This window comes from Thamnophis sirtalis, unplaced genomic scaffold, assembly GCF_051295495.1.
Source record: "Thamnophis sirtalis isolate CommonGarterSnake01/CBP01778 unplaced genomic scaffold, rThaSir2_p1.2 scaffold_2, whole genome shotgun sequence".
NCBI classification, from domain to species: domain Eukaryota; kingdom Metazoa; phylum Chordata; class Lepidosauria; order Squamata; family Natricidae; genus Thamnophis; species Thamnophis sirtalis.
The window spans coordinates 72,943,860-72,971,333 of NW_028261382.1; the positions used below are offsets into that span (position 1 = coordinate 72,943,860).

At 44.2% G+C, this 27,474-nt stretch overlaps 1 protein-coding gene across 1 annotated transcript in view; it reads left to right on the forward strand.

Moving 5' to 3' along the window:
* Window positions 1-27,474, forward strand: part of LOC106542907 (myoferlin) — an 83,333-nt gene that overhangs the window by 40,150 nt on the left and 15,709 nt on the right. The window contains exons 20-31 of the mRNA XM_087703498.1: window positions 1,364-1,441; window positions 3,423-3,604; window positions 5,868-6,029; window positions 6,907-7,005; window positions 7,854-8,015; window positions 8,576-8,741; window positions 9,165-9,190; window positions 10,024-10,074; window positions 13,129-13,251; window positions 16,050-16,172; window positions 18,033-18,188; window positions 25,066-25,157. Of these exons, the coding sequence (XP_087559624.1) occupies window positions 1,364-1,441; window positions 3,423-3,604; window positions 5,868-6,029; window positions 6,907-7,005; window positions 7,854-8,015; window positions 8,576-8,741; window positions 9,165-9,190; window positions 10,024-10,074; window positions 13,129-13,251; window positions 16,050-16,172; window positions 18,033-18,188; window positions 25,066-25,157 (1,420 nt within the window). The remainder of the gene's footprint in view (window positions 1-1,363; window positions 1,442-3,422; window positions 3,605-5,867; window positions 6,030-6,906; window positions 7,006-7,853; window positions 8,016-8,575; window positions 8,742-9,164; window positions 9,191-10,023; window positions 10,075-13,128; window positions 13,252-16,049; window positions 16,173-18,032; window positions 18,189-25,065; window positions 25,158-27,474) is intronic.

The following is a 27,474-nucleotide window of genomic DNA, read 5'->3' on the forward strand; positions in this document are numbered from 1 at the left end:
GGGGCACGGGTCCAGTAAACAGGTGGAGGCGCTCATCAAGGGACTTTTCGGTGTCCCTGAGATCAGCAGGAGGTTCCCCTCTCAATCACCATCTCTACAGGATGGTTTAGGTCCAAATGGACTGTCCAACAACAGAAATATTGACATGTTGTGCCGTCGCAACGTCAGCTCTCTTTCCCCCATAAGTCACTATTATCAGCAATGTTGTAGCTTCAGTCACTAAATGAACTGTTGTAAGTCAAGGACTATGTGTATAAACATATATATATACCTGTATTAATTAATCACAGACCATTCAGAATATATAGCAGGGAGTGGGACACTTGAGAGTTAACAAGGTTGTGCTACATAGTGCAAAGCTATTACAAAATCTAATTGTTTTGCTTCTTGTTTATGCCATTAGCATGAACCTAAAATGCTAAGATTTAGTTTTGCATTTACTGACAGTAAACAAAGCACAGGATTGACTGCGAACAGATATTACCTAATGGAGCACCTAATAAATCACTGGTTTGGTGTTAAAACCTGACTTGATAATTATGAACCAATTAGGGGATCTTTAGGAAATCTGACACAAAGATTGCATTTGCACAATATTGGAAAATTGAGAATCCGATGAGGATGTAATTCAAAAAATATTAGACCTTGCAGAGATGGATAGATTGACTTTAAAAATTACAGACAAAGAAGAATTTTACTTGACATGGAATAGATTTTATGAGTGGTTAAAGATAAAAGGTAGAAATTAGATGAAGAAAGATTATTGCTATTTATGAATTAAATATAAAGATGGTTTATGTTTATAAATATGCCAATATAATTAACAGAATTATGAATAAGCTTATTGTCAGGCCTGCAGTCATCTTTTCTGTTGGATCTTTGGCCTGCCACATTTTCTATTATTCTACTATGCATTTTCTATTGTGGGAAAATGGGAGGGAGAATTGTACGAAGTTAGATGCTATGTAGCCATAAGAAAATCCTTTCTAGAAAGCCAAGGTCATTGCACCTCTGCACCTGACCGGAACTGGATGGGTGGAATTGCCAGCATGGCAGTGGAAGATTGGACCATGTGATGGACTGGTGGGCATGGGGGCAAGATCTTAAACTTTCAACTGGGTGGAGAAAATAGGGAAGCTTTCAGATTCAGGTTTTCTCAGATGTGCCAACATGACTCTCTTAATAAATTTGAACTTTGAGGAAAGTTCAAGCTATTGAAGCTATTTGGAACCCTGCCATTGATATAAAGAGAAACTGAGCCAAAATTATTCTGTTATATTATTACTATTGTTACTAGTATATGTATTAACATTTTCTTTTGTTCTCTCTTTGTTTTCCTTTTGTAAATGATACAACCTGACAGGTCCAGTGTACTTCCAGTTGCGCTGCTACATGTACCAAGCCAGGGATCTCCTGCAAAGCATTGTGAAAGGGACCGCAGGTGAGTAGTACAAAAGAGATGCTTCCTACACACCCAGCCAAGATAAAATTAGTTCGCCCTTGCTCTTCTCTTTGACTATTGTGAACATTCCTATTCATTTACTCAGTGGCGTACAAAGGCACAAGTATTGTTCTTCCTTTGAAGTTGGGAGGTAGTGGTGGCTTCTAGATTCCTCCCCATGTGCTGGGATTAAGTTAATTTGGCTTAATGCAGCTTTTCTCTGTATCTCCATCTTCCCTATGGAAATAATAGTCCTTTCCATGGGGAATTATCTAGACCAGAAGATGGAACAGAAAGGGAATTAAATTCAGTGCAATGTGACTATCCAAATCTGTTCTAACCCGCCCCCCTCTTCATACACCAAAGCACACCGAGACAAAGATACTTCAAGGATTTATTAACACACAGACTAAACCTTGGCAGCAATCCAGCACCGACCAGACCTTGGCAGCAATCCAGCCTGCCAAGATAGCCATGATAGCTTCTCCAGCTCTAGTAAATACGTTGATTCCTGCGAGGAGCTTGTGGAAAGCCATTCCTTTTATAGTCTTGAGAGGAGCCTAATTACCACCAGCTGAGTTCAATTATCTCCTGTAACTGCATAACTGTTCTTTACGCCTATTAGCCCTCCGTTGCCGGGCATCCAGGACCAACTCCCTTGTCTCCTCCCCACTGCTCCAATGCATGAGATCAGGATCACACTCCCTTGTCTCCTCCCCACTTCTCCAAGGTTTGACTTTGGGAGCACACTCCCTTTGGCTCTCACCACTGCTCCAGGCCTCAGGTGCCTCCTGGTGGCCAACCAGCCTCTCTGCGCCCTGCTCAGAGTTGGAACCCTGTCCAGGGTCCTCCACATCTTCCAGAGCCGACTCATAGGGCCCCTTGCTGTCGGAGTCTGATGGCAACTCCAACAGCTCCTGCTGGGCCACAACACAAATCTATATTGTTGGACAGTCCTGAAACCAGGGGTAGGATATAGCTGGTTTGAACTGGTAAGGTAAACAGGATACTTGAAGAACAGTTTTTATCCATGTGCTGTCAGGCTCCTCAATGTGAAATAACATCATAGCTAAGTAATACGATGGACTTGAAGGATTGGAGCGTAACGTGTAACATGTTCACATTGGTGTAATGGTACTGGGTGTCTGTTAATATGATTTATTGGGTTAGGGCAGTGTTTCTCAACCTTGGCAACTTGAAGATGTCTGGACTTCAACTCCCAGAATTCCCCAGCCAGCATTCGCTGGCTGGGGAATTCTGGGAGTTGAAGTCCAGACATCTTCAAGTTGCCAAGGTTGAGAAACACTGGGTTAGGGATATTTTTTTTCTTTTGTCTTCACTGTGAGTTGTATTGTGTTGTAGATGAAATAAGAAACATGGGAGGATCAAATGTATATAGTATGTACGAAAGATGTGTAAAATATGGATATGGATATACGTAGTTATATAAGATATATATGTATTGATAAAGGAAACACAGTGGAAATGTAAAAAATGCAAAATGTCCTGCAAAGACGATATGATTGTATAAATAAAATATTTAAAAAAGAAGAAGCTTCTTCAGCTCTGACTGGATGGTGGGGGAAGTCAGAGCTGAAGGAGCTTCTTGGATGAGAAGTAAAACCTCTTCAAAGAAAAAATAAGAAAGTCCAGTTGCCTCCTGAAAAAGACACCTTTGCGACAACCATGAGAGTGGTGAAATCTAATTTTTTTCACCACCGATTTTGTGGGCGTAGCTTGGTGGGGGGAGGGTCATGTGACTGGGTGGGCATGGCCAACTTTTTCTCACTTTTAAAGGCATTTTTTACTGCCAATTCAAGCCAAACTGGGAGGATTTCACCCCTGAACCATAACCTAGATGACTGAGAATTTCTACACACTTTGCCACCTTGAGTTATTTGTAAAACAAAAAAATAATAGTAAAGGCAGGGTACAAATTAAATAATAAGCAAAATGAAGTGAGGTTTTGTGTCTCTGACAGATCCTGTGGCCCATGTCTCTTTCCTTCATATGAGCCACTGCACCCACATTATCAATGGCACGCTGCACCCATGCTGGGATGAGACCCTTCTCTTTGAAGACATTTTGATTTATGGAGAGCCTCATGGGACGGCGGAGGATACCCCCATAGTGGCAGTGGAGATCTTTGACTATGATTCAAGTGTATGTATGGGGGACTTTTCCATAGTTCATGAGAAGTGAGGTTCTCACGGGAGGTATTAATAGCACTCTCTAAAGCCTTAGTAAGATCACACCTGCATCCAGTTTTGCTTGCCACACTATAAACAAGATGTTGAGACTCTAGAAAGAATGCAGAGAAGAGCAACCAGGATGATGAGGGGACTGGAGCCTGAAACATATGACAGACGGTTGCAGGAACTGGGCATGGCTAGTCTAGTGAAGAGAAGGACCAGGAGAGACATGATAGCACTCTTCCAATATTTGAGGGGCTGCCACAGAGAGGAAGAGGGGGTCAAGCTATTTTGCAAAGCACCCGAAGGCCAGACAAGGAATAATGGTTTGAAATGGAACAAGGAGAGATTCAATCTAGAAATATGGAGGCATTTTCTGACAGTGGGAACAATCAACTGATGGAACAGAAGTTGCCTTCGGAAGTTGTGAGAGCTTCATCACTGGAAGCTTTCAAGAAGAGACTGGACTGCCATTTGTCAGAAATGCTGTAGGGTGTCCTGCTTGGGGTGGGGGGAGGTGGACTACAAGATTCCTTCCAACTTTGTCAATCTGTTAAGTAAGCATCAGAATAAGTCACAGTTTCCTGACCCTATAGAGATTCAGTCCTTGTCCTCGTGGCATTTTGCTATTTTGGCTTACGGTAATTTCCAGGAAATTCAAACATTGTGCCTGCTCATTTCTCCAGTTGTCCAACCTACCCTGAGTGTATCAGAGTATATACTGGATGATGAGGTCCATGTAATTCAACCACACTGTTTAAGTCAGAGTAAATTTTATGCATTGTACACAGATGACTTACTCTCTGGAGACAAATACTGTGGGGGTAAGACACCCCTAACATCCCTTGCGGGGGGGAGGTGTTCTGTTAAGATACCGCCTGTTGTGCCTTCAAATGGCTTCTACTTAGTGCTGTAAAATGGCTTCTACTGTACAGCACAGTGGAATTGCCATGATAATGGTTTTACAATAATCCATAGAGGGGCTCTCTCTGGTAAGGGGGACAAGACATTTTCCACCTATGAATAAATAGTATTCAGCTAGTATAGAATACAAAATAACAGAGTTGGAATGGATGTTGGAGATCTTCTATACCATCCCCTTCTCAAGCAGGAGATCTCATATAATTCCAGACAAATGGTTGTCCAAGCTTTTTTTTTAAAGCCTCCAGCATTGGAGTACCCACAACTTCTGGAGGCAAGTTCTTCCACTGGATAATTGTTCTAACTGTCAGGCATTTTCTCCTTAGTTGTAAGTTGCTTCTCTCCTTGATTAGTTTCCACCCGTTGCTTCTTGCCCTGCCCTCAGGTGCTTTAGAGAATAAGCTGACCCCCCCCTTCTCTATGGCAGCCCCCCCAAATATTGGATGACTGCTACAGAATTATTTTAATTTTAAACAATTAAACTATTAATCATGTAATAATTTAATTAAAAATAATGTAATTAATTACATTATTAATTAATCAGTAATTTAGTTTAAGATGTGTGAATTTCAACTCCCAGAATATTGAGAGTTGACATTCAAACATCTTGAAGTTGTCAAAAAAATTAAAAAAGACACCATCATAGGATATGACAGTGGAATCCTGAAAGCCTCCAGTTCCACCACCACCACCACCACTTATACTTAAAAAAATCAATGTGGGATTATTTTGAGTTTCTTTCTCATGCCTTTTCCCAAATATCATTATTCCCTTAATTGCTCATCCCTTTGCTTCATGAAAGTTACATTCTTTCACATTTCTTACACTTCTGTCCCATGTGTCCTCTGGGCCTCAGACCAGTTACTTGATGGTTTCCATTTATTTTATCCATAAAATAAGAACTCCATGAGGCAGGGTGACATGATAGCATTATTCCAGTATTAGAGGGACTGCCAGAAAGATGAGGGGGTCAAATTATTTTTCAAAGCACCCGATGGCAGGACAAGAACTAATGGTTGGAAACTGATCAGAGAGAGAAGCAACCTGGAATTAAGGAGAAACCTCCTAACAGTGAGGACAATTAACCAGTGGAACACCTTGCCTCCAGAAATTGTGGATGCTCCATTACTGGACATTTTAAAGAAGAGACTAGACAGTCACTTGCCTGAGATGGTATATGTTCTCCTGCTTGAGCAGGGGGCTGAATCTGGCTGGTTGTTGTATTATCTTACCCAACTTCCAGATGCGTTCTTCTTTGCTCTTGGCCACCTTGTTGTTATGCTTATCTGCTTTGTGTCACTTCCTTCTGATAGGCCCAATCCAATGACTTTATGGGAAGATGCATCTGCATTCCAATTGTGTGCCTGGATCTCAATTCACGAAAGATACCCCGTCTCCAGAAGCATCTTATCACCATAAACGAAGAGGAGAATGGTTATCTCATGGCTGCTTTTGAGCTTCTCTTGGACAGGAAGGTAAAACAAACAAACAAACAAACAAACAATGCCACATGACATGTTTTTGAGAACTCTGTAGGAACTGTCACAAGTACTACCAAAAAGATATTGAGACTCTATAAATAGTGTAGAGACGAGCAAACAAGATGATTAGGGGACTGGAGGCTCAAACATACGATGGATGGTTGCAGGGACTGGGCATGGGAAGTCTAGGGAAGAGAAGAACCAGGGGAGACAGGATAGCAGTCTTCCAATATTTGAGGGGTTGCCATAGAGAGGAGGGGGTCAAGCTATTCTCCAAAGCACTCAAAGGGCAGACAAGGAATAATGGATGTAAACTGACCAAGGAGAGATTCAACCTGGAAGTAAGGAGGAATTTTCTGACAGTGAGAACAATCAACCAGTGGAACAGAAGTTGCCTTCAAAAGTTGTGGGAGCTTCATCACTGGAGGCTTTCAAGAAGAGACTGGACTCCCCCTTCTCAAGCAGGAGACCCTATACCTACATCATTTCAGACAAGTGACTGTCCAGTCTCTTCTTAAAAACCTCCAGTGAAGGAGCACCCACAACTTCTAAAGGAAACTTCTGTTCCACTGGTTAACTGTCCTCATTGTAAGGACTTTTCTCCTTAACTCCAGATTGCTTCTCTCCTTGAGTAGTTTCCAAGTCCAGTCCCTCTTGAATTCCATTAACTCTTATCAAGCACCAATTTAGTGTCGACTGACTAGATTCTTATGTATAGGCTTGAACAATAAGTCATCTGAACTGGAATTACGAGTCATCCTGATTCTTCGCACCTGATGTGTGTTAATATCTCAGGAGGATGGTTCTTGTATCTAGTTAGCACACTCATCTCAAAGCCAACTTCAGAAAGTTCTCCCTTTTCTTCTTCCAGGATGGATCCATGGGGAAACTTCCACCTCCTACTTGGAAAGATGGTGTATACACAATCCCCAAAGAAATCCGGCCCATTTTGCGGCTGATGGCTGTGGAGGTAAGCTTGTGAAACAGTTGAGGTGGCAAGCATCAGAACTGAATTGGGGCAACGGCTCATGTGCCCACAGAGAGGGCACTGCATGTGCCATAGGTTCGCCATCACAGCTCTAGTGCATGTGGGTGAGAGAGAAAGTGTGTCAGGGTTCCAAATAGCATCCAAAATACAATCAGAGTCTGAGGCAAAGTATTTCTCAAAGTTCCAATTTATGAAGAGAGCCGTGTTGGCACATCTGGGAAGTTTTCCCCACCCAGTTGAAAGTTCAAGATCTTTCCCCCACACCCACAAGTCCATCACATGGTCTAATCTTCCACTGCCATGCTGGCAGCTTCCACCCATCCAGTTCCAGTCAGGTGCAGAGACACAGAGACAAAGGATGACCTTGGCTTTCTAGAAATAATTTTGTTATGGCTACATAGTATCTAACTCTGTTCAATCCCCCCCCCCCATTTTCCCACAATAGAAAATGCATAGTAGGATAATAGAAAGTGTGGCAGGCCTGAGATCCAAAAGAAAAGATGGCTGCGGGCCTGACAGGGTGTATGCTAGACTTGGTTTGAGATACGTGTACTAGCAGAAATCATCTGAAAACCCAAGACTAGAAAACAGGGAGTTGGACTAGAAGACCTCCAAGGTCCCTTCCAACCACATTAATTATATGTCCTAAGTTCTATATCTCAGGAGAGAACCTTGGCAAAACCACTTCCATGTTGCTGCCAAGAAGGCTGTATAGAGATAGATGTGTGCATGAAGTTATTAAGAACTGAGATCAACTGAGAGAGATGGGGGTAATCTTATACACAATCGATGGATGATTCAACTTACTCTTTTGTCAAACATCCCCCTAGATTCTTGCCTGGGGTCTTCGCGACATGAAGAATTACAAACTGATGGTTGTGAACAACCCCAGCCTCATTGTAGAGTGTGGAGGAGAGTCCATTCAGACAACAACCATCAGGAACCTCCAGGAATACCCAAATTTTTCAATCAACATCTATCTCATGAAAGTGGTGAGTTGCATAAGCAAAGTTTAAGAAACTGAGGGAGGAGCAGAATACAGGTATTTGTTTGTTTGTTTGTTTGTTTGTTTGTTTTTATTTTGTCAAACATTTATGAGATAACATGTACTGTGTAAATATAAACATGGACAGGAGCACATGCCACACTTTCTATTATTCTATTATGCCTTTTCTATTGTGGGGAAATGGGAGGAGGAATGGTACAGAGTAAAATGCTATGTAGCCAAAACAGAATTCCTTTCTAGAAAGCCAAGGTCATCCTTTGTCTCTGCACCTCTGCACCTGACCGGAACTGGATGGGTGGAACTGCCAGCATGGCAATTGGAGATTGGATCATGTGATGGACTTATGGGTGTGGGGGCAAGATCTTGAACTTTCAACTTGATGGGGAAAACCAGGAAGTTTTCAAATTTGGGTTTTCCCAGATGTGCCAACATGGCTCTCTTCATAAATTGGAACTTTGAGCAATACTTTGCCTTGGACTCTGATCTACGTTTGGATGCTATTTGGAACCCTGACAGGTTCCTTTTTTCCATCTTGACTTTCTGCAGTACCTGCCTGTTGACGAAGATTATTCTCCTCCCATTGAACTGAAGGTAATTGATCACCGCGATTTTGGATATAAGCCAGTGGTGGGACAAGCAACGGTGAGATCTCTGAGTCAATATTACTGCAATCCATTAGAAGAAACCAAAGCCCACAACTTACCGCCCAGAGGTATGCTTGATAAATGTCTTAATAAGGCAGTTATCAATAAGGTATTCATCAAATAATTTTAGACAATAGGATAGCACGAAATAGTCACAAGTATGCCGCAGACTGGACATAGAGTCTTAATCCTTTACATGCTAACCATTTTTTGCTAACCAAATTTGGACATCCAAAGGAGCTCATTGGATGAGCTCCTAAAGCTGAATTGACAACATCAGCTCAGATTTTGGGGGTGCTTGCTGTCTATCTACAATTAACTATCTACAACTAAGAGGCCAGTTGAGGTTACTGGAAGTTTCACAAAAGCCCTTCTGAACTTTCTGAAGGCCAAGAAGAGATAACTCATTGGACTATAGCTCCTGAAAAGGGTGAATTCTGTTCCTGCTCAAATGTTTATGAATTTTCTCAATGTGTTTCCCCCCCCAACAGTCACTAAAAAGGTGAAGATGAAAAAGGTAAGAATGCTTATTGTTTGGTGTCACAATCATCATTTTGTTTCTTTTCTTCTTTATGATGGGACCTGTTGTTTAGCAAAAGAGAGGAGAGAGAAAGGAGAGAAAGATAGGTAGGTAGGTAGGTAGGTAGGTAGGTAGGTAGGTAGGTAGGTAGGTAGGTAGGTAGATGAAGAGAGAGAGAGAGAAACAGAGATAAGAGAGAGAGAGAGAGGGAGGGAGAGAGGGGGAGAGAGAGAGAGAGAGAGAGAGAGAATTTTCCTAATAGCAGAGCTTGGAAAAGGCTTCTGCTTTATGACTTTGGCAAAATTCTTACTGAAGGTAGAGGATAACATATACACAATAAACATATATCTTTATTGTGATCAATAAATCCATGCACAGTAAGCTATAGGTTAGACCCATGATGGCCACAGTGTATGCCATGTGTGCCACAGAGGCTTAATTCAGATTGTCTTTTCCAACCAATATTTCACCTTCCCCACAAGTTTTTAATCTCAGAATTCTCTAGAACAGTGGTTCTCAACCTGTGGGTTGGGACCCCTTTGGGGTTCGAATGACCCTTTCACAGGGCTCACCTAAAACCATCGGAAAAAACATATTTTCAAAAAAAAATACAGAAAATATAAAATAATTTTATGGTTGGAGGTCACCACAACATGAGGAACTGTATTAAAGGGTCGCGGCATTAGGAAGGTTGAAACCCATTGCTCTAGAAGTAGAAAAGTCAGCATGACAACTAACCCAGGATTTTCTGAAGAGATTAACAGAAGAATTCATTCTAATAATAATAATAATAATTTATAATTTATATTAATTCTGCGGCTTCTTAACAGAGATGGAGCAGCTTTAAATTATGGTCATGGAGGAAAGAGAAAGAAAAGAAGGTAAGCCAGGATGAAGATTTCATTTTGTTGTGTCTGGATTTTGGGAAGACAAATACATCCAGAGCCTTTGCAGATGTCCCCAATTGTGGACCATGTGTCAGTGTTCCAAATATCATCCAGAATTAAATCAGAGTCCAAGGCATAGCTTTCATCAAAGTTCCAATTTAATAAGAGAGATGTTGCCACATCTGTGGAAAACCTGAATCGGAAAGTTTTCCACCGAGTTGAAAGTTCATGATCTTGTCCCCACACCCACAAGTCCATCACATGGTCCAATCTTCCTCTGCCACCCTGGCATTTCCACCCATCTAGTTCCAGTCAGGTGCAGAGGTGTGGAGACGAAGAATGACATTGGGCTTCTAGAAAGGAATGCTCTATTTTGACAACAACACATTATACAATTCTACTCCTTACTATTCTCCCTCCCAATTACCCCACTAATGAAACAGCATAATAAAATAATAGAGTGTGGCAGGCCAAAGATCCTAAAAGAAATATGACTGCAGGCCTGGCACCCTGGTTGTTTTATCTCCACCCAAGCATTCCCTTGGAGATATTTTGCTGCCTGAGAGAGAAAGGATGATCCCCCCAAATCAAGAGAGGGTTTCCTTATGGACTTCAACATCTAGAATTCTGGAAGTTGAAGTCCATAAATATTTAAATTGCCAAGTTTGGAGAACCTGTTCTATGGCAACATACATACATATATACATGTCATGCCATACCATACATATCATCTTCAACTCTTTTCAGGTCTGGAATTGATTGGTCGATAGTGTTTTTTTTTTACTCTACTTCATGGGAGGACCATTCCTGTAAGACTGGCAAATATAGTTACGAGGTTTTAGTTGGAAGGGACCTTGGAGGTCTTCTAGTCCAACACCACCACCCCAAGCAGGTGACCCTATATTCTTCTTGACCAACCTCTTCTTAGAAACCTCCAGTGATGGAGCATTCATAACTCCTGCAGACAAGCCATTCCATGGATTAATTATTAATTGGCCAAGCCACTTAACAACCGATGTTGCTAATTTAAGATCTGCAGTGAGTCACTTAACGACTGTGGCAAGAAAGGTCACCCAATGGGACAAAACTCACTTAGCAACATAAATTTTAGGCTCATCTGTGGTCGTAAATTGAGGACTACCTGTATTGCTATTAAGAAAATAATGTGGGTCAATGTAGGCGAAGGAGAGACAGTATCTGAGGGAGGAGTCAAGAAAGGAATCAGCCTAGAATATTTATGTTCCCACAAGTGGTTTAAGCCCAACCCCTTTGAATTCTGCTGACTCTTATCTAACACCAATTTATTGCTGACCATTAGTTGACTGGATTCTTGAACATTTGTTGTTAGTTGTGATGTCGTGTCTGACCCATCACGACTCCATGGACAATGTTCCTCCAGGCCTTCCTGTCTTCTATCATCCTCTGGAGTCCATTTAAGCTCACGCTGACTGCTTCAGTGACTCCATCCAGCCACCTCCTTCTCTGTCATCTCATTCTTCTTTTGCCCTCTATCCTTCCCAGCATGAGGGTCTTCTCCAAGGAGTCCTTCCTTCTCATTAGGTGGTCAAAGCATTTGAGTTTCCTCTTCAGGATCTGGCCTTCTAAAGAACTTTTGCCCTCCATCGTTCCCAGCATGAGGCTCTTCTCCAGTGAGTCCTTCCTTCTCATCAGGTGGCCAAAGCATTTGAGTTTCCTCTTCAAGATCTGGCCTTCTAAAGAGCAGTCAGGGTTGATCTCTAGGACTGACCAGTTGGATCCCCTTGCAGTCCAAGGGACTCGCAGAAGTCTTCTCCAGCACCAGAGTTCAAAGGCCTCCATTCTTTGGTGCTCAGCCTTCCTTATGGTCCAACTTTCACAGCCATACATTGCAGCTGGGAAAATCATAGTCTTGACTAGATGCACTTTTGTTGGCAGGGTGATATCTCTGCTTTTTAGTCTGCTGTCCAGATTTGCCATAGATCTTGAACATAGGCAAGAGTAATAGATCATCTCAACTAGGATTCAATGTGTGGGCCTGAGTCTTCATGCCTTACATTTGGTTGTTGAAGAAACTAAGAAATTACATCAATGTCAACCCTGGAGTCATTTTCTTTAGAACCTTCAAGGCTCCCGTAGCAGAGCTATGGGGGCAGTAGAGATAGCTGGGGATTTGTAGCCAAAACAAAATTCTTTCCTCTGGGAACCAAGGTCTTTCTCACCAGGTGTTAGGAAGGTGGAGACTGGGACCAACTGACACTTTTAGTATGGTTTTGGACCATGTGATGCAAGGGTGGGTTGCTGCTGGCATTGCTATCGGTTCGCTTTGTGCGCACTTTGCGCATGTGCCACATGTGCGTTGATCATGCATGTGCAGTTCAATGTAAATAGTTCTGTGCATGCGCAAGGACCATAAAAACAAAAAACATGCCAGCAATGGCAACAGAGATCGGGAAACCAGTTCGGGGGCGTGGCCAGCCTGGGTCACTGCCAGTTCTGCGACCCAGGCCATAATACCACTACCGCTTCACCCGAACTGGTGCAAAGCAGTAGCAACCCATCTCTGATGTGATGGACTTGTGGGAAGTGGAAAGAACAAACTTTACTTTTAACCGCAGGAGTTTTGAGTCGGGTTTTCACCAGATGTGCCAATATGACATCGCTAATAAAACTGTACTTCGTGGGACATTCCTGCCTCAGGGTTTTGATTGTGTTGGGTGTGTTACTTGGAACCCTGACAGTCAATGCAAGCAAGTCTTTCTGACAGGTTGGGGAGAGAGAAAGCCTAAAGATGAGCAAAGATCATTTCAGTGGTGAAATTCAATTTTTTACTACCAGTTCTGTGGGCGTGGCTTGGTGGGCATGACAGGGGAAGGATATTGCAAAATCCCCATTCCCACCCCACTCTGAGGCCAGCCAGAGCCGGTACTTGCCGGTTCTCCGAACTACTCAAAATTTGTGCTACCGGTTCTCCAGAACCTGTCAGAACCTGCTGGATTTCATCCCTAGATCATTCCATTTGGAAAACATGTAGAGGACCATGCCCAAGCTTCTTGCTTTCTTTTTTGACAGACCGATGAAGAGGAGGAGGAAGAAGAGGAAGAAGAAATTGATTGGTGGAGCAAATACTATGCCACAATGGGAGATTTATCAAAGAGCGGACATTACCTGGAAAAGGGATATGATAGCATAAAGGTGTGCTTTTAAGAGAAATATCATAAGAATATGGGGCCGGGCAACCATTGTCACTAGAAATACCAGCTCCCACATTTCCGCAGAAATAGCAGATGACGCAACTGTTTTTCACGTCATAGGTTTATAGGTTATAGGTTTATTTCACTTTTATGCCGCCCTATTCCCGGAGGGACTCAGGGCGGCTAACAAACCACGGGGAGGGGATAATACAACAAAAAACAAGGACAAGCGAACAAAATACAAAGACAGTTTAAAAGCAATCAACAGCCACACAATTCGAGCGGGGATGGGAACTCATCAGCCCCAGGCCTGTCGGAACAGCCAGGTTCCAGGTCATCAAATTCCCACCAAAGGGATCCCACTTTTTTTTTTAAGCTTGGGGTTGGTCTCCATATGCAGTGAAGTTGAATATTTAAGTCATCTTTTATGATCGAAGAGGCAATGCTAGTTGAGGAATTGTGGGAGGGTTTTCAAGAGTATGTTCAGTTATTAAATTCAAGTGCAGTATGAATAAGGTGACCAGATTTTCAGATTGGTAAAGAGGGATACCTTTGACCGGGGGGCGGGGGGGGGGCTTGATTAAAAATTTTATACAGAGCAACAAAATTTTTCATATAACGCAGAAATAGTATTGTAATATTTTTTTTATTTCAACATAACTACAATTTACAAATATAAATTGTAACTGTTGCCAAACATCAAAATTTTGATCGCGTGACCATGAGAATGCTGCAACGGTCGGGAAGTGTGAAAATGGTCGCTAAGTGTGAAAAATGGTCATCAGTCACTTTTTTCAATGCCATTGTAACTTTGGTCACTAAGCCCATTATACCACCTTTCTTGCCACAGTTCTTAAGTGAATAACTGTAGCTGGTATTTTGTATTTTGAATAGAATCTTTTTTAAGACAATTTAAAAAAAAATCCACACAGAATAAATTGAAGTAAAACATTTCAATTCTTTCTATGCACAATATATTTCAAAGTATTGTGCATAGAATTTTTAAAAATGGTTTCACTTAAATTTATTTTGGATAGAATCTTTTTTTTAATAGTCTAAAACAATTTAAAAAAAGAATCCACACAGAATAAATTTTAAAAAATCCTATGCACAATAAATAAAATATTATTTTAAAATACATTTAAAAAAATAAAAAAACCCAGCTCACTTACCAGCAGGCACAAGTGAGCACTCCAAGTCAATCCAGAATGATGTAGATGTTAATACAAAGAACTGAGCAAATTAAAATTGTGAAATTAGTCAGGGGAATATTTTTCAAAGAAACTTTGCCACCATTTTTTCCACACGAGCAGACCTCCAACCTCCGTGCCCCTCCCCTCCAGAAAATCCAGGAAGGAACACTCGCTGCCTCTCTAGCCAAGTATTTCCTGCAGCTCTATGGTACTTGGTCATTTTTTCTTATAAAATGAGGTAAAAGGGGTGGGGGGGTCTGTTTTCTTGCTTTAATGTTTTAATATCTTCAATAAAAGTACTGAGACAGAGAGAGAGGTTAGACAGGGTGTCTTTTGTCTTGCCCCGGTTAGAATTTTTAAAGAAATCCACTGGGCTTTCAACATGAAGCCAGAAAATCGGGACTTTTTTAAAATGCCCCGGGACACGGGGCAAATTTTTATAAATCATGACTGTCCCGCTGAAATCGGGACGTCTGGTCACCTTAAGTATGAATATTCTCCTACAGACAACACAGCACACAGTGTGGTAAAAGTGTGGTGATTACACTTACAATATGGCTAAGGAGCAGGCCTGAATGCTTCCAAATTTTGCAAATCAGCAAATGTATAAAATGTGTGGTCAGCATTCTCAGAGACTCCTCCCATTCTGCTTACAATCTTTATGGACTGTTGCCTTCTGGCAGAAGATACAGAACAATTAAAACTAGGACCATAGGTCTTTTGAATAGTTTTTATCTCAGAGCTATAATTGCACTCAACAGTTAACTAAAGGGCCACCATCAGTGAGCTGTTGGATAGCTTTACTTGGTCTATTGTATGGATGCTTGAATGGTTTAGGGGTGGGGAATTTTTGGAGGGTGTAGAGTGTTTGGGGATTGTCATGTGTGTTGGACCTGGTCTCTAGATGTTATGTGAATTTCGTTGTATGGGTTGACTGTATATATGCATACAATGACAATAAAGTATTCCTATTCTTATGTAGTACAGAAATGGAAGGATGCTTAGACTAGAGAATCTAGATCATATATGGAGAGAGTAAAGAATATCCCAACTGATTGTTTAATAATCTACAATAATTACACCTACAATATTGTAGATGTAACAGTACAATAGATGTATTGCATCTAAAATATTGTAGATTTTATAATCTACAATACTATAAGGATACTTAGACTTGTCCAAGGGTCGGCAAACTTAAACACTCAAAGAGCCATTTGGACCCGTTTTCCACAGAAAAGAAAACACCGGGAGCCACAAAGGTCCTAACTGGAAGCCCCCCATTCAATTCTGGAACTGACCGGAAGTTCAGTTCCCCCACCTCCTCCTAGCGCGGCGTACTTTTTCCTCTACCTGTCATGACCGAAAGCCCTATCAATTGTAGAGACAACTGGAAAACCCTCCCCTTGCCCTCCCCACCCCATCAGAAGCTCCTCTCAAAATTGTGGCCAACCGGTGACGGAGCCGCAGCAGAGGGAGGAAAGAGCCACATGCGGTTCCAGAGCCACAGTTTGCTGACCCCTGGACTAGAGAATATAAATCACACAAACATACCTATAGAAAATATTTAAAAATTCCAACTGTTTTTTTTTTAATGATTTGCTTCCAGATCTACAATTGTGAATTGGAAGAAGTTCCTGAATTCCATGGTCTCCAGGATTTCTGTCAGACCTTTCCGCTGTACCGGGGGAAAGTCCAAGATGAGGACCCTATGGTGGGGGGAGAATTTAAGGTGAACACATGACCCCAATCCCCACTCTGGCAAAGCATCTGAGGAAATTCACCCAGGCAATCTGGATTTTTATCCTTCCCGATCTCTCTACTTCTCAGTTCAAATCTTTATTAGGTCATTAGGTGGCCATGCAGAATACAGAAATCACATTAATTAAAATAAAATACAAAAGACAGAATTAGAAGAGAGCTGGAAGGGAACTTGGAGGTCTTCTAGACTATCCCCCTGCTCAAGCAGCAGAACCGCGATGGCTAACCTTTTGGTCATCACGGGCCAAAAGTGTGCATGCACGCCTGCACCCATAATGCAATGCGTACATGACCTCCCATAGAACCCCGCCGCCCCTGTGCATGCACACTCTCCCCGCCCCTGTGCATGCGCAGACAACACACACGCGGTCACCCCGTGCATGTGACCCCGCCCCACCCCCACACTGTTTGGAGCCTAGTAGGGCTGCTTGCAACCTCCTGGGAACAGAAATGGGCTGCGGAGAGGCACTGCATCCCCCCCCCCAGGCAGGCACACTCATCTCCCCTATGTGCCCCACTCCCCGTGCATGCATGGCAGAGACCCCAAAATCAGCTGGCTAGTAGGAGGCGCACATGCATGCACAGTGCAGTTGAGCTGGGGCAACAGCTTGCGTTATACAAATGGTGTAGGACCATGATGGTGAACTGCGTTATGAGCTCTATTCACCATCATGGCCCTAGACCATTTCAGATTAGTGACTGTCTAGTCTCTTCTTAAAAACATTCAGTGATGAAGCACCCAGAACTTCTGGAGGCAAGTTGTTCCACTGGTTAATTGTTTCAACTGTCAGGAAATTTCTTCTTAGTTCTAGGTTGGTTCTCTCCTTGATTAGTTTCCATCCATTATTTCTTGATCTACCCTCTGATGCTTTGGAGAAGGCGAGCTGTTTCACTGAAACATGAAAGAAATGAAGATTAGATGATGATGATGATGATGATGATGATGATGATGATGATGATGATGATGATGATAGATAGATAGATAGATAGATAAATAGATAGATAGATAGATAGATAGATAGATAGATAGATAGATAGATAGATAGATGATAGATGATAGATGATAGATGATAGATAGATAGATAGATAGATAGATGATAGATAGATAGATAGATAGATAGATAGATAGATAGATAGATAGATAGATGATAGATAGATAGATAGATAGATAGATAGATAAGATAGATAGATAGATAGATAGATAGATAGATAGATAGATGATGATAGATAGATAGATAGATAGATAGATAGATAGATAGATAGATAGATAGATAGATAGATAGATAGATAGATAGATAGATAGATAGATGATAAATAATGATAGATGGCTGAATGGCTGGATGGAGATGGATGGGTGGATGGATGGACGGACGGACGGACGGACTGATGGACAGAGAGACAGATAATGATAGATGATCAAACCTACAGCATAAAATGTGAGGTTCTGTGGAGGGCTTGCCTGTAGACTGAGCGATGGAGCCAAATTGATCTGATCATAGCATTTTAAGATAAAACAAATCAGAATCATCACCAGGCTGTTTAATGAAAAGTGGAAATAATAACTCCTGGCGTGCTCTTGCATGGAGAGGACAATGGTGAAGAACATGTTCCAGTGAACTGCTACCAATGACTTGATTTTCATTTTTATGTTGGTGTGTCCCAATCTCCCAATTCTATAATAACCTGTGGGAAAACCAAATTCCAGTACCATTGAGTCAGGGGAACAATATCGTTTGCTCGTTTTTTCAAAAACGCAGAATTTGTCTCGGGGAAATTAAAGCAATACAGGTTCTCCTTAAAGCCTCCACTGAACCAATGCCTTGTTCTACAGGGGCTTTTCCGGATTTATCCTCTGCCAGAAGATCCCAGAATTCTACCTCCACCACGTCAGTTTCAGGAGCTTCCGGACAATGTCTCCCAAGACTGTCTGGTTCGCCTTTATATTATCCGAGGTTTTAATCTCCAGCCGAAAGATCGCAATGGATTGGTAATCATCTTTGCTTTGCTGTTTTGCTACAGTCCGAAAAAAGTTTTCTTCCAGAGCCCACTGGGTAGAAATATTCAAGGTAAACTTTGGTCTAGTGGGGAAGGAACCAAGCTAGAAAGCAGGAGGTGGTGAGTTCTAGTACCTCCTCAACTATGAAAGCTGGCTGGGTGATTTTGGACCAATCACCAGGAGACAGTGAGTTCTAGTTCTGCCTTTTGCTGAAAGCCAGCTCGGTCATTTTGGACCAATCACCAGGAGACAGTGAGTTCTAGTCCCACTTTAGGCTTAAAAATCATCTGGGTGATTTTGGGCCAATCACCAAGACATTGAGTTCTAGTCCCGCCTTAGTCATGAAAGCCATCTGGGTGATTTTGGACCAATCACCATGAGACACTGAGTTCTTGTCCCGCCTTATACATGAAAACCAGCTGGGTGATTTTGGGCCAATCACCAAGAGACATTGAGTTCTAGTCCCTCCTTAGTCATGAAAGCCAGCTGGGTGATTTTGGGCCAATCACCAAGACATTGAGTTCTAGTCCCGCCTTAGTCATGAAAGCCATCTGGGTGATTTTGGACCAATCACCATGAGACACTGAGTTCTTGTCCCGCCTTATGCATGAAAACCAGCTGGGTGATTTTGGGCCAATCACCAAGAGACATTGAGTTCTAGTCCCGCCTTAGTCATGAAAGCCAGCTGGGTGATTTTGGGCCAATCACCAAGAGACATTGAGTTCTAGTCCCTCCTTAGTCATGAAAGCCAGCTGGGTGATTTTCGACCAATCACCAGGAGAGTGTGAGTTCTAGTCCCGCCTTATGTATGAAAGCCAGCTGGGTGATTTTGGGCCAATCACCAAGAGACATTGAGTTCTAGTCCCGCCTTAGTCATGAAAGCCATCTGGGTGATTTTGGGCCAATCACCATGAGACACTGAGTTCTTGTCCCGCCTTATACATGAAAACCAGCTGGGTGATTTTGGGCCAATCACCAAGAGACATTGAGTTCTAGTCCCGCCTTAGTCATGAAAGCCAGCTGGGTGATTTTGGACCAATCACCATGAGAGTGTGAGTTCTAGTCCCGCCTTATGTATGAAAACCAGCTGGGTGATTTTGGGCCAATCACCAAGAGACATTGAGTTCTAGTCCCTCCTTAGTCATGAAAGCCAGCTGGGTGATTTTGGACCAATCACCATGAGACACTGAGTTCTTGTCCCGCCTTATACATGAAAACCAGCTGGGTGATTTTGGGCCAATCACCAAGAGACATTGAGTTCTAGTCCCTCCTTAGTCATGAAAGCCAGCTGGGTGATTTTGGACCAATCACCATGAGACACTGAGTTCTTGTCCCGCCTTATACATGAAAACCAGCTGGGTGATTTTGGGCCAATCACCAAGAGACATTGAGTTCTAGTCCCTCCTTAGTCATGAAAGCCAGCTGGGTGATTTTGGACCAATCACCAGGAGAGTGTGAGTTCTAGTCCCACCTTATGCATGAAAACCAGCTGGGTGATTTTGGGCCAATCACCAAGAGACATTGAGTTCTAGTCCCGCCTTAGTCATGAATTCAAATCCACTTTGAACATGCGCCTCTGCGCATGTGCGGGTTTGGAATGGCGACCGGGCTTTTTCGCTCCACATTAACCTAGCGAAAAAGCACCGGGGAGCCTCCAAACGGACCGCAAAAACTATTGGAAACAGCTCCTGGGAGAGCCCAAGAGCTGCGGAACCTACAGGACCTGCTGAAATCCAGAGGCTCGCATTTTCGTTATACCGGCAGCCCGGGTTATCTAGCTGTGCGAGGACGGCGGCGACGGCGGCGCGCGGCGGTGAGAGCGGCGCGCGGGCGTTCGGAGCCTCCCCTACCACTTTACCATCTGTGGTTTTCTGGAAGCCCCTGGTGCTGCTAGTGAGCCCCCTGGCCAATTACCTGCTGGCCCCTGGTCCTATTAGTCGTCCCAGAGTCGTCCCAGAGCAGCGGAACAGCAGCTGCTGAAGTTGGAAGGGAAGCGTGGAGGAAAGCATGGAGGAAATGGCGGCGCCAAACAGCTGACTCACAGCGTTACATTTTTACATCCTCCTTTCCGGACTTTGCTGGAGCTGAGTGATTGTGCCTGTGTCTGTGAGTCTTGGTGGCTAGTGAGCTGAGAGGGGCTAAATTTCTAACTCAGTTTACTTTAAAGTAGGGGGCTGTCGGAGGCTATATTGATTAGCTGTGCTTGCTGCTGTCCTAGACGCCCCCCCCCCTCGGATCTATCTCTGCTCACTTTATTATCAGTTACCTGCCTTATTATCTATCATCTGCTGTTTTACTATTTACCATCATTGTAGCCCCTCCGGACCTTGCTCCCTGCTCACTTAATCATTAGGAGGAGTAAGACTGTGGCCAACTGGCAGGGAGCGATAGAGGATGGCGGCTGCAGGGACAAGGACTGAGCCCCGAAAATATCAGCATTTTTCCTTCCATTTGCAAGAGCGGTGCAAGTCAGTCTTGATCTCTGGTCTCCTACATTGGGGCCTTTATACATCGTTGGGAAAGAGACTTTGGAATATACAGCCCGCTAACCTCCACCAGTGGGGTAGGACTACATGGTTACCGTTCACGAACTTTGGAACTTTACATTTAATCTTGTTCATATATAGCCACCTTATACACTACGTACTTCTAACTTGGTGGCTAAGGACATTTTCCCAGGACATAAGAAGAAGGGAGAGGAGCAGACCATCGCTTCCTCCACTGTTTCCATATTATTATATATTATAGCTGCGCAATTTTAAATAGTATGCTGAGTGTATGGGAGTTGGCTGGATTTGAATGAATGGCCCACTTTTAGTAATTGTTACCCTTGTATTTTATATGTTTTAAATTTCTACGTGGGAATTGTTAGTGTGGATAAATGAGAATGTTTGACTCGGAGGACCTGCTGGGGAAGGCGGGGGGTACTGGGGTGGTTGGGGGGACCATGGACATGGGAGTGGGTCGGAGCATAGCGGTCGTGACAGGGAGAGGCAGATATGGCGGGGACCTTAGGGCTGGCCATTACCGGGGAAGGAGGGTTCGCTACATTACAGAGATCCCTCCTTCCGGCCCTAGGAGTCCCACTCCAAGACCAGATGGCGCGAGTAGTCAGGACCCTGGTCTCAGGCTGTTGTCGCTAAATGCCAGGTCTGTTGTTCATAAAGCTCCCCTCGTCCGGGACTTAATTACTGACGAGAGGGCAGACCTGGCATGTATTACTGAAACCTGGCTGGGCACAGAAGGAGGAGTCCCCCTTGTAGAGATGTGCCCAGAGGGATTTCAGGTGCTTCATCAGCCGAGAGCCCAGGGAAGGGGTGGCGGTGTGGCTATTGTAATCCGGGAGTCTCTGTTACCTCGTAGGGTCCCTGCTCCGGAGCTTGTCGGGTGTGAGTCTCTGCTGATAAAGTTGGACCTCAAGGGTCAAGTGGGTTTGCTGCTAACGTACCTGCCTCCCAACTGCGTTGCAGCATCCCTCCCCTCGCTCCTCGAGTCAGTAGCCGAGCTGGCGGTTGAGTTCCCCAGGCTTATAGTTCTGGGGGATTTCAACTTGCCATCGCTCGGTGAACGCTCTGACGGGGCGCAGGAGTTCATGGCTTCCATGACAGCCATGGGCTTGACCCAAGTAATTCGGGGCCCAACCCATGCAGCGGGTCACATGCTCGACCTCGTATTCCTCTCGGAGCAGTGGATGTGTGATCTTGGTCTGAAGGGTAATGAGATCATACCCCTGTCGTGGTCGGACCATTGCCTACTGAGGCTTGACTTCCGGAGGCCATACCCCCACCGTAGGGAGGAGGAACCGACCAGGTGGTTCCGCCCCAGGCGACTTATGGACCCTTTGAGGTTCCAGACGGAGCTTGGGGTTATTCCTGATACTCTCGCCCACAGTTCGGCGGAGACTCTGGCTGCCGCCTGGTACTCGGCGGCGTCGGAGTCTCTCGACCGGATTGCGCCGCTACGGCCCCTCCGGGTCAGTGGATCCCGGAGAGTTCCCTGGTTCACCGAGGAACTCCGGGAGAAGAAACGCCGGAGGAGATGCCTAGAGCACCAGTGGAGGTCCGATAGGTCCGAGGCGAACCGAGCACTTTTAACTACCTGCACCAAGGACTATGTCCGAGCATTAAGAACCGCAAAAAGATCTTATATTTCTGCCTTGGTTGCGTCCGCCGAGTCGCGCCCAGCCGCCCTGTTTAGGATAACCCGCTCCCTCCTTAATAGGAGGGATGCGGGAGACCCCTTGCAGGGTAGGGCTGAGGATTATGCTCAATTCTTGGCGGACAAAGTAGCTCGGTTTCGATCGGACTTGGACTCCACCGCAGTAGGTCCAGCTGAGTCACAGGAGGATTACTTGTTACATCAGCTCTGGGTTGAGTTCCAGGAAGTTGCCTCTGGGGATGTGGACAAGGCCATTCGAGCTGTAAGTGCCTCCACTTGTATTTTGGACCCGTGTCCCTCCTGGCTGGTGGCTAACAGCAGGGAGGTGACACATGGCTGGATCCAGGCGGTTGTCACCGCCTCCCTTCGGGAGGGGCACTTCCCCGCCGTACTTAAAACGGCGGTGGTGAGACCCCTCCTGAAGAAACCATCGTTAGATCCAGCCATCTTAAACAACTTTCGTCCTGTCTCCAACCTTCCCTTTATCGGGAAGGTTGTTGAGAAGGTGGTGGCCTTTCAGCTTCAACGGGCCTTGGAGGAAGCTAGCTATCTTGACCCCTTCCAGTCCGGCTTCAGACCTGGTTACAGCACAGAAACCGCTTTGGTCGCATTGACCGATGATCTCTGGAGGGCCAGAGATGGAGGCTATGCGTCCATCCTGGTTCTCCTTGACCTCTCAGCGGCTTTCGATACCATCGACCATGGTATCCTTCTGCGACGACTGCGGGAGGTGGGAGTGGGAGGCACTGTTCTGCGGTGGTTCTCCTCCTACCTCTCGGACAGGTCGCAGTCGGTGTTGGTCGGGGGGCAGAGATCGTCCCTGAGGCCCCTAACATGTGGGGTACCTCAGGGTTCGGTCCTATCCCCCCTACTATTTAACATATACATGAAACCGCTGGGCGAGATCATTCGGAGGCACGGGATAAAATACCATCAATATGCGGACGATACGCAATTGTATCTGTCCGCCCCGTGCCAACTCAATGAAGCGGTGGACGTGATGAACCAGGGTTTGGAGGCCGTTAGGAACTGGATGAGTGCTAACAAACTGGTACTCAACCCGGATAAGACCGAGTGGCTGTTGTGTTTCCCCCCCAATAATTTGGCTAATATACCAACGCTTAGGCTGGGGGGTCAAATTTTATACCCCTCAGATAGGGTCCGCAACTTAGGAGTCCTCCTGGACCCACAGCTGACTTTCGATCACCAGCTGTCAGCTGTGACCAGGGGGGCATTTGCCCAGGTTCGCCTGGTCCGCCAGTTGCGGCCCTACCTAGACCGGGGGGCTCTCACAACAGTCACTCGAGCCCTTGTGATCTCTAGACTGGAATACTGCAATGGGCTCTACATGGGGTTGCCCCTGAAGTGCATCCGGCGACTGCAGCTAGTCCAAAATGCAGCCGCGCGAGTGATAGTGGGCGCACCGCGGTTCGCCCACGTTACACCTGTCCTCCGCGAGCTGCATTGGCTGCCTGTTGGTCTCCGGGTGCGCTTCAGGATACTGATGACCATCTTTAAAGCACTCCATGGTAGCGGGTCTGGGTACTTGAGAGACCGCCTTCTGCCGATTACCTCCCTAAATCGACCAATTAGATCGCACAGACTGGGCCTCCTCCGAATTCCATCTGCCAGTCAATGTCGACTGGCGACCACACGGAGGAGAGCCTTTTCTGTTGCCGCCCCGACCCTGTGGAACGAGCTCCCCATGGAGATCCGTACCCTCACCACTATCCAGACCTTCCGCGCAGCCCTCAAGATCTGGCTCTCCCAGCAGGCCTGGGGATAGGTTTCCAATTACCCGCCCGAGTGTTTGATCGCTGAATGAAAGTTGTGTTTTATTATTTTTTCTTTGTGCACATATTGTTTTGTTTTTGACCTTGCACCCCCCTCCCCTGTGGTTGTAAGCCGCCCTGAGTCCCCTCAGGGAAAAGGGCGGCATATAAATCCCAATAAAACCTTAAACCTTAAAACCTTAAATGAAAGCCAGCTGGGTGATTTTGGACCAATCACCATGAGAGTGTGAGTTCTAGTCCCGCCTTATGTATGAAAACCAGCTGGGTGATTTTGGGCCAATCACCAAGAGACATTGAGTTCTAGTCCCTCCTTAGTCATGAAAGCCAGCTGGGTGATTTTGGACCAATCACCAGGAGAGTGTGAGTTCTAGTCCCACCTTATACATGAAAACCAGCTGGGTGATTTTGGGTCAATCACCAAGAGACATTGAGTCCTAATCCCACCTTAATCATGAAAACCAGTTGAGTGACTATGGGCTAGTCACTCTCTCTCTCTCTCAGTCGAACCCACCTCACAAGGTGGTTGTTGTGGGCAAATAAGAGGTGGAGGAAGGCGTGTTGGATATGTCCCTGCCTTGAGTTATTTGTGAAAATAAGAAAGGCAGGATATGAGTAAATAGAGTGGCTAGGACCCTGGCTTTTAAAGTGGAGATGAGCATCCTTGCCAATAATATCCATCAGGGGAGATAAAAAAAGGACGAAATGGCAACCGGGGGCCTGCAGTTGAAGCCCACACACACACACACACACACACACACACACACACACACACACACTGTGCTGACGTAGCACTCACACGTTGCATTCATTTAGGAAAGAAGACAAACCATCCCTTTGTGTCTTTGTGGGTGCTGGGCCTGGGACAGGAGGACACAGAGAACAGATCATAGAGCTATACCCTTTGCACCCCTGTACAGTGTGACCCGTACGTCAAAATCAAGCTAGGGAGAGAAAGGATGGATGACCGAGAAGAATATATACCCAACACCCTGGATCCTGTGTTTGGAAGGTCAGTCTAGGCAAGTGGATCTGATTGCTTTGTTGCTCGGCTGGCCAGCATTCAAGCCATGTGTGCAACCATAGTTTCGGACTGCAGATTACACTGAATACTTCTCTTCCATAAGGAGCAAGTTACACCATGCTCCTCTCAAACCTGGTTAACTAATTTGTGTTGATGGCTAGCTAGATAGCTACATAGCCAGATATTAAATAGAATCAAATAGAATAAAATTCTTTATTGGCCAAGTATGATTGGATACACAAGGAATTTGTCTTTGGTGCATATGCTCTTATTGTACATACAAAAGACAAGATACAGTCAATAGAGTAGAATAGAGTAGAGTAGAGTAGAATAGAATAGAATAGAATTATTTATTGGCCAAGTGTGATTGGACACAGAAGGAATTAGTCTTTGGTGCAGATGCTCTCAGTGTACATAAAAAGAAAATATACATTTGTCAAGAATCATAAGGTGCAACACTGAGTGATAGTCATAGGTTATTAATAAGCAATCAAATTACGTATACTAGGAAACAAAGGAAACAATATAAATTTTAAAGATACAAGCAACATGGTTAGTGTCATAAGTGGAAAGAGATAGGTACTAGGAAGGAGGAGAATAATAATGGTAAGACAGTCTTGGCAGATAATTTGATAGTGTTGTGGGGATTAGTTGTTTAACAGAGTGATGGCATGGGGAAAAAACTATCCTTGTGTCTAGTTGTTCTGGTGTGCAGTGCCCAATAGAGTCATTCTCAGGGTAGAAGTTGAAACAATTTATGTCCAGGATGCGAGGGGTCTGTAGTTATTTTCACAGCCCTCTTTTTGACTCGTGCAGTATAAAGGTCCTCAATGGATGAAATCCACTTCATCAATCCTGTTAGATATTACTCATTCCTCTTATATAACACCTTTTTAAACAGAGTCTATCTACGGTTTCTCCGTGGGTCGCCCATGAGGCCAATGATGAAAGAAGGCAGGTCTCTCTCGGGATGGGCCGACATGGAATAGAATCCGGAAGCCTCTTTTATTGAGCATACACAAGGAAAGGGTGGATTCACATGGTCTATGTGGACCAATCATGGTTGTACAAGTCTATGGTATATGGTAACTCATTTACTTCCATGTAGACCTAAAGAATACTCATAAACCTTTTATCGCCATGTAAACTTCCAATCCTTAATTAATGTTTGAGAATTAAACAGTTGTAACCCCTGATTTAATCAACACTTGTAATTAAGAGTCTGTGATTACTGATCTGCTTAGTGTTAGGAGTTAAACAGTTTGTTTTACTGATTCAATCATATGGTTAATCATTGCTTCTATTCTATACCTGCACGTATATTGCAACATCTATCTATAGGGGCAGATATATTCTTAAAATTAACTTCTGGGTCCATGGTTCAAAATATCCTTTCAATATGTTTAATGTTAAAATATTTTGCTTCCTTCTGTAATTCTAAGTCAAGTTTAAGTGTCTTTTTCCTTTAATTGTTAAAAATTAAAATGAACAAAGACCCATCCTTACAAGAGTTCTAAGTTTCTGCTTCCATGAACAAAACATTCAAAGGTTTGGTCCAACCTTCTCTAACCAGGCAACATTTAAGACTATTGATATCAAATTATATTTGGGTTTGTGGAAATACTATCCCAAAGAAACATAAACTGAGATTTGAAAGAGACACCTACAACGACAGAAAAAGAATGGGAGAGAGGGGGAAAGAATGAGAAGAAGAGGGGGGAAGGAAGGAAGGAAGAGGGAAGGAGAGGAGGGTGGAAGGGAGAGAAAGAGAAGGAGAGAGGGTAGGAAGGGAGAGGGGAAGAGTAGGACCAGGGGAGAGGTAAGGGAAGAAGGAAGGGGAAGAAGAGGAGGGAAGGAAGAGGGTAGGAGAGGAGGGTGGAAGGGAGAGAAAGAGAAGGAGAGAGGGTAGGAAGGGAGAGGGGAAGAGAGGAGTTGGGGAGAGGTAAGGGAAGAAGGAAGGGGAAGAAGAGGAGGGAAGGAAGAAAGAAGGAAGGAGAGGAGGGTGGAAAGGAGAGAAAGAGAAGGAGAGAGGGTAGGAAGAGGAGGAGTAGGGGAGAGGTAAGGGAAGAAGGAAGGGGAAGGAGAGGAGGAAGGAAGAAAGTAGAGAAGGGAGGAAGGGAGAAAAAAAAGAAAGCAAGGTGGTTTTACAACAGGAGGAAGGGATGGTAAATAAAGCAACCCAAACTGTATATTATAACGTATTAAATGAAATAACAAAGGTATAAGAATGTCAAATGTAAAGAATAACAATTATGTGAATGTATACTTAAAATGGTATGTAAGAGAATTTTAAAAAATTTAAATG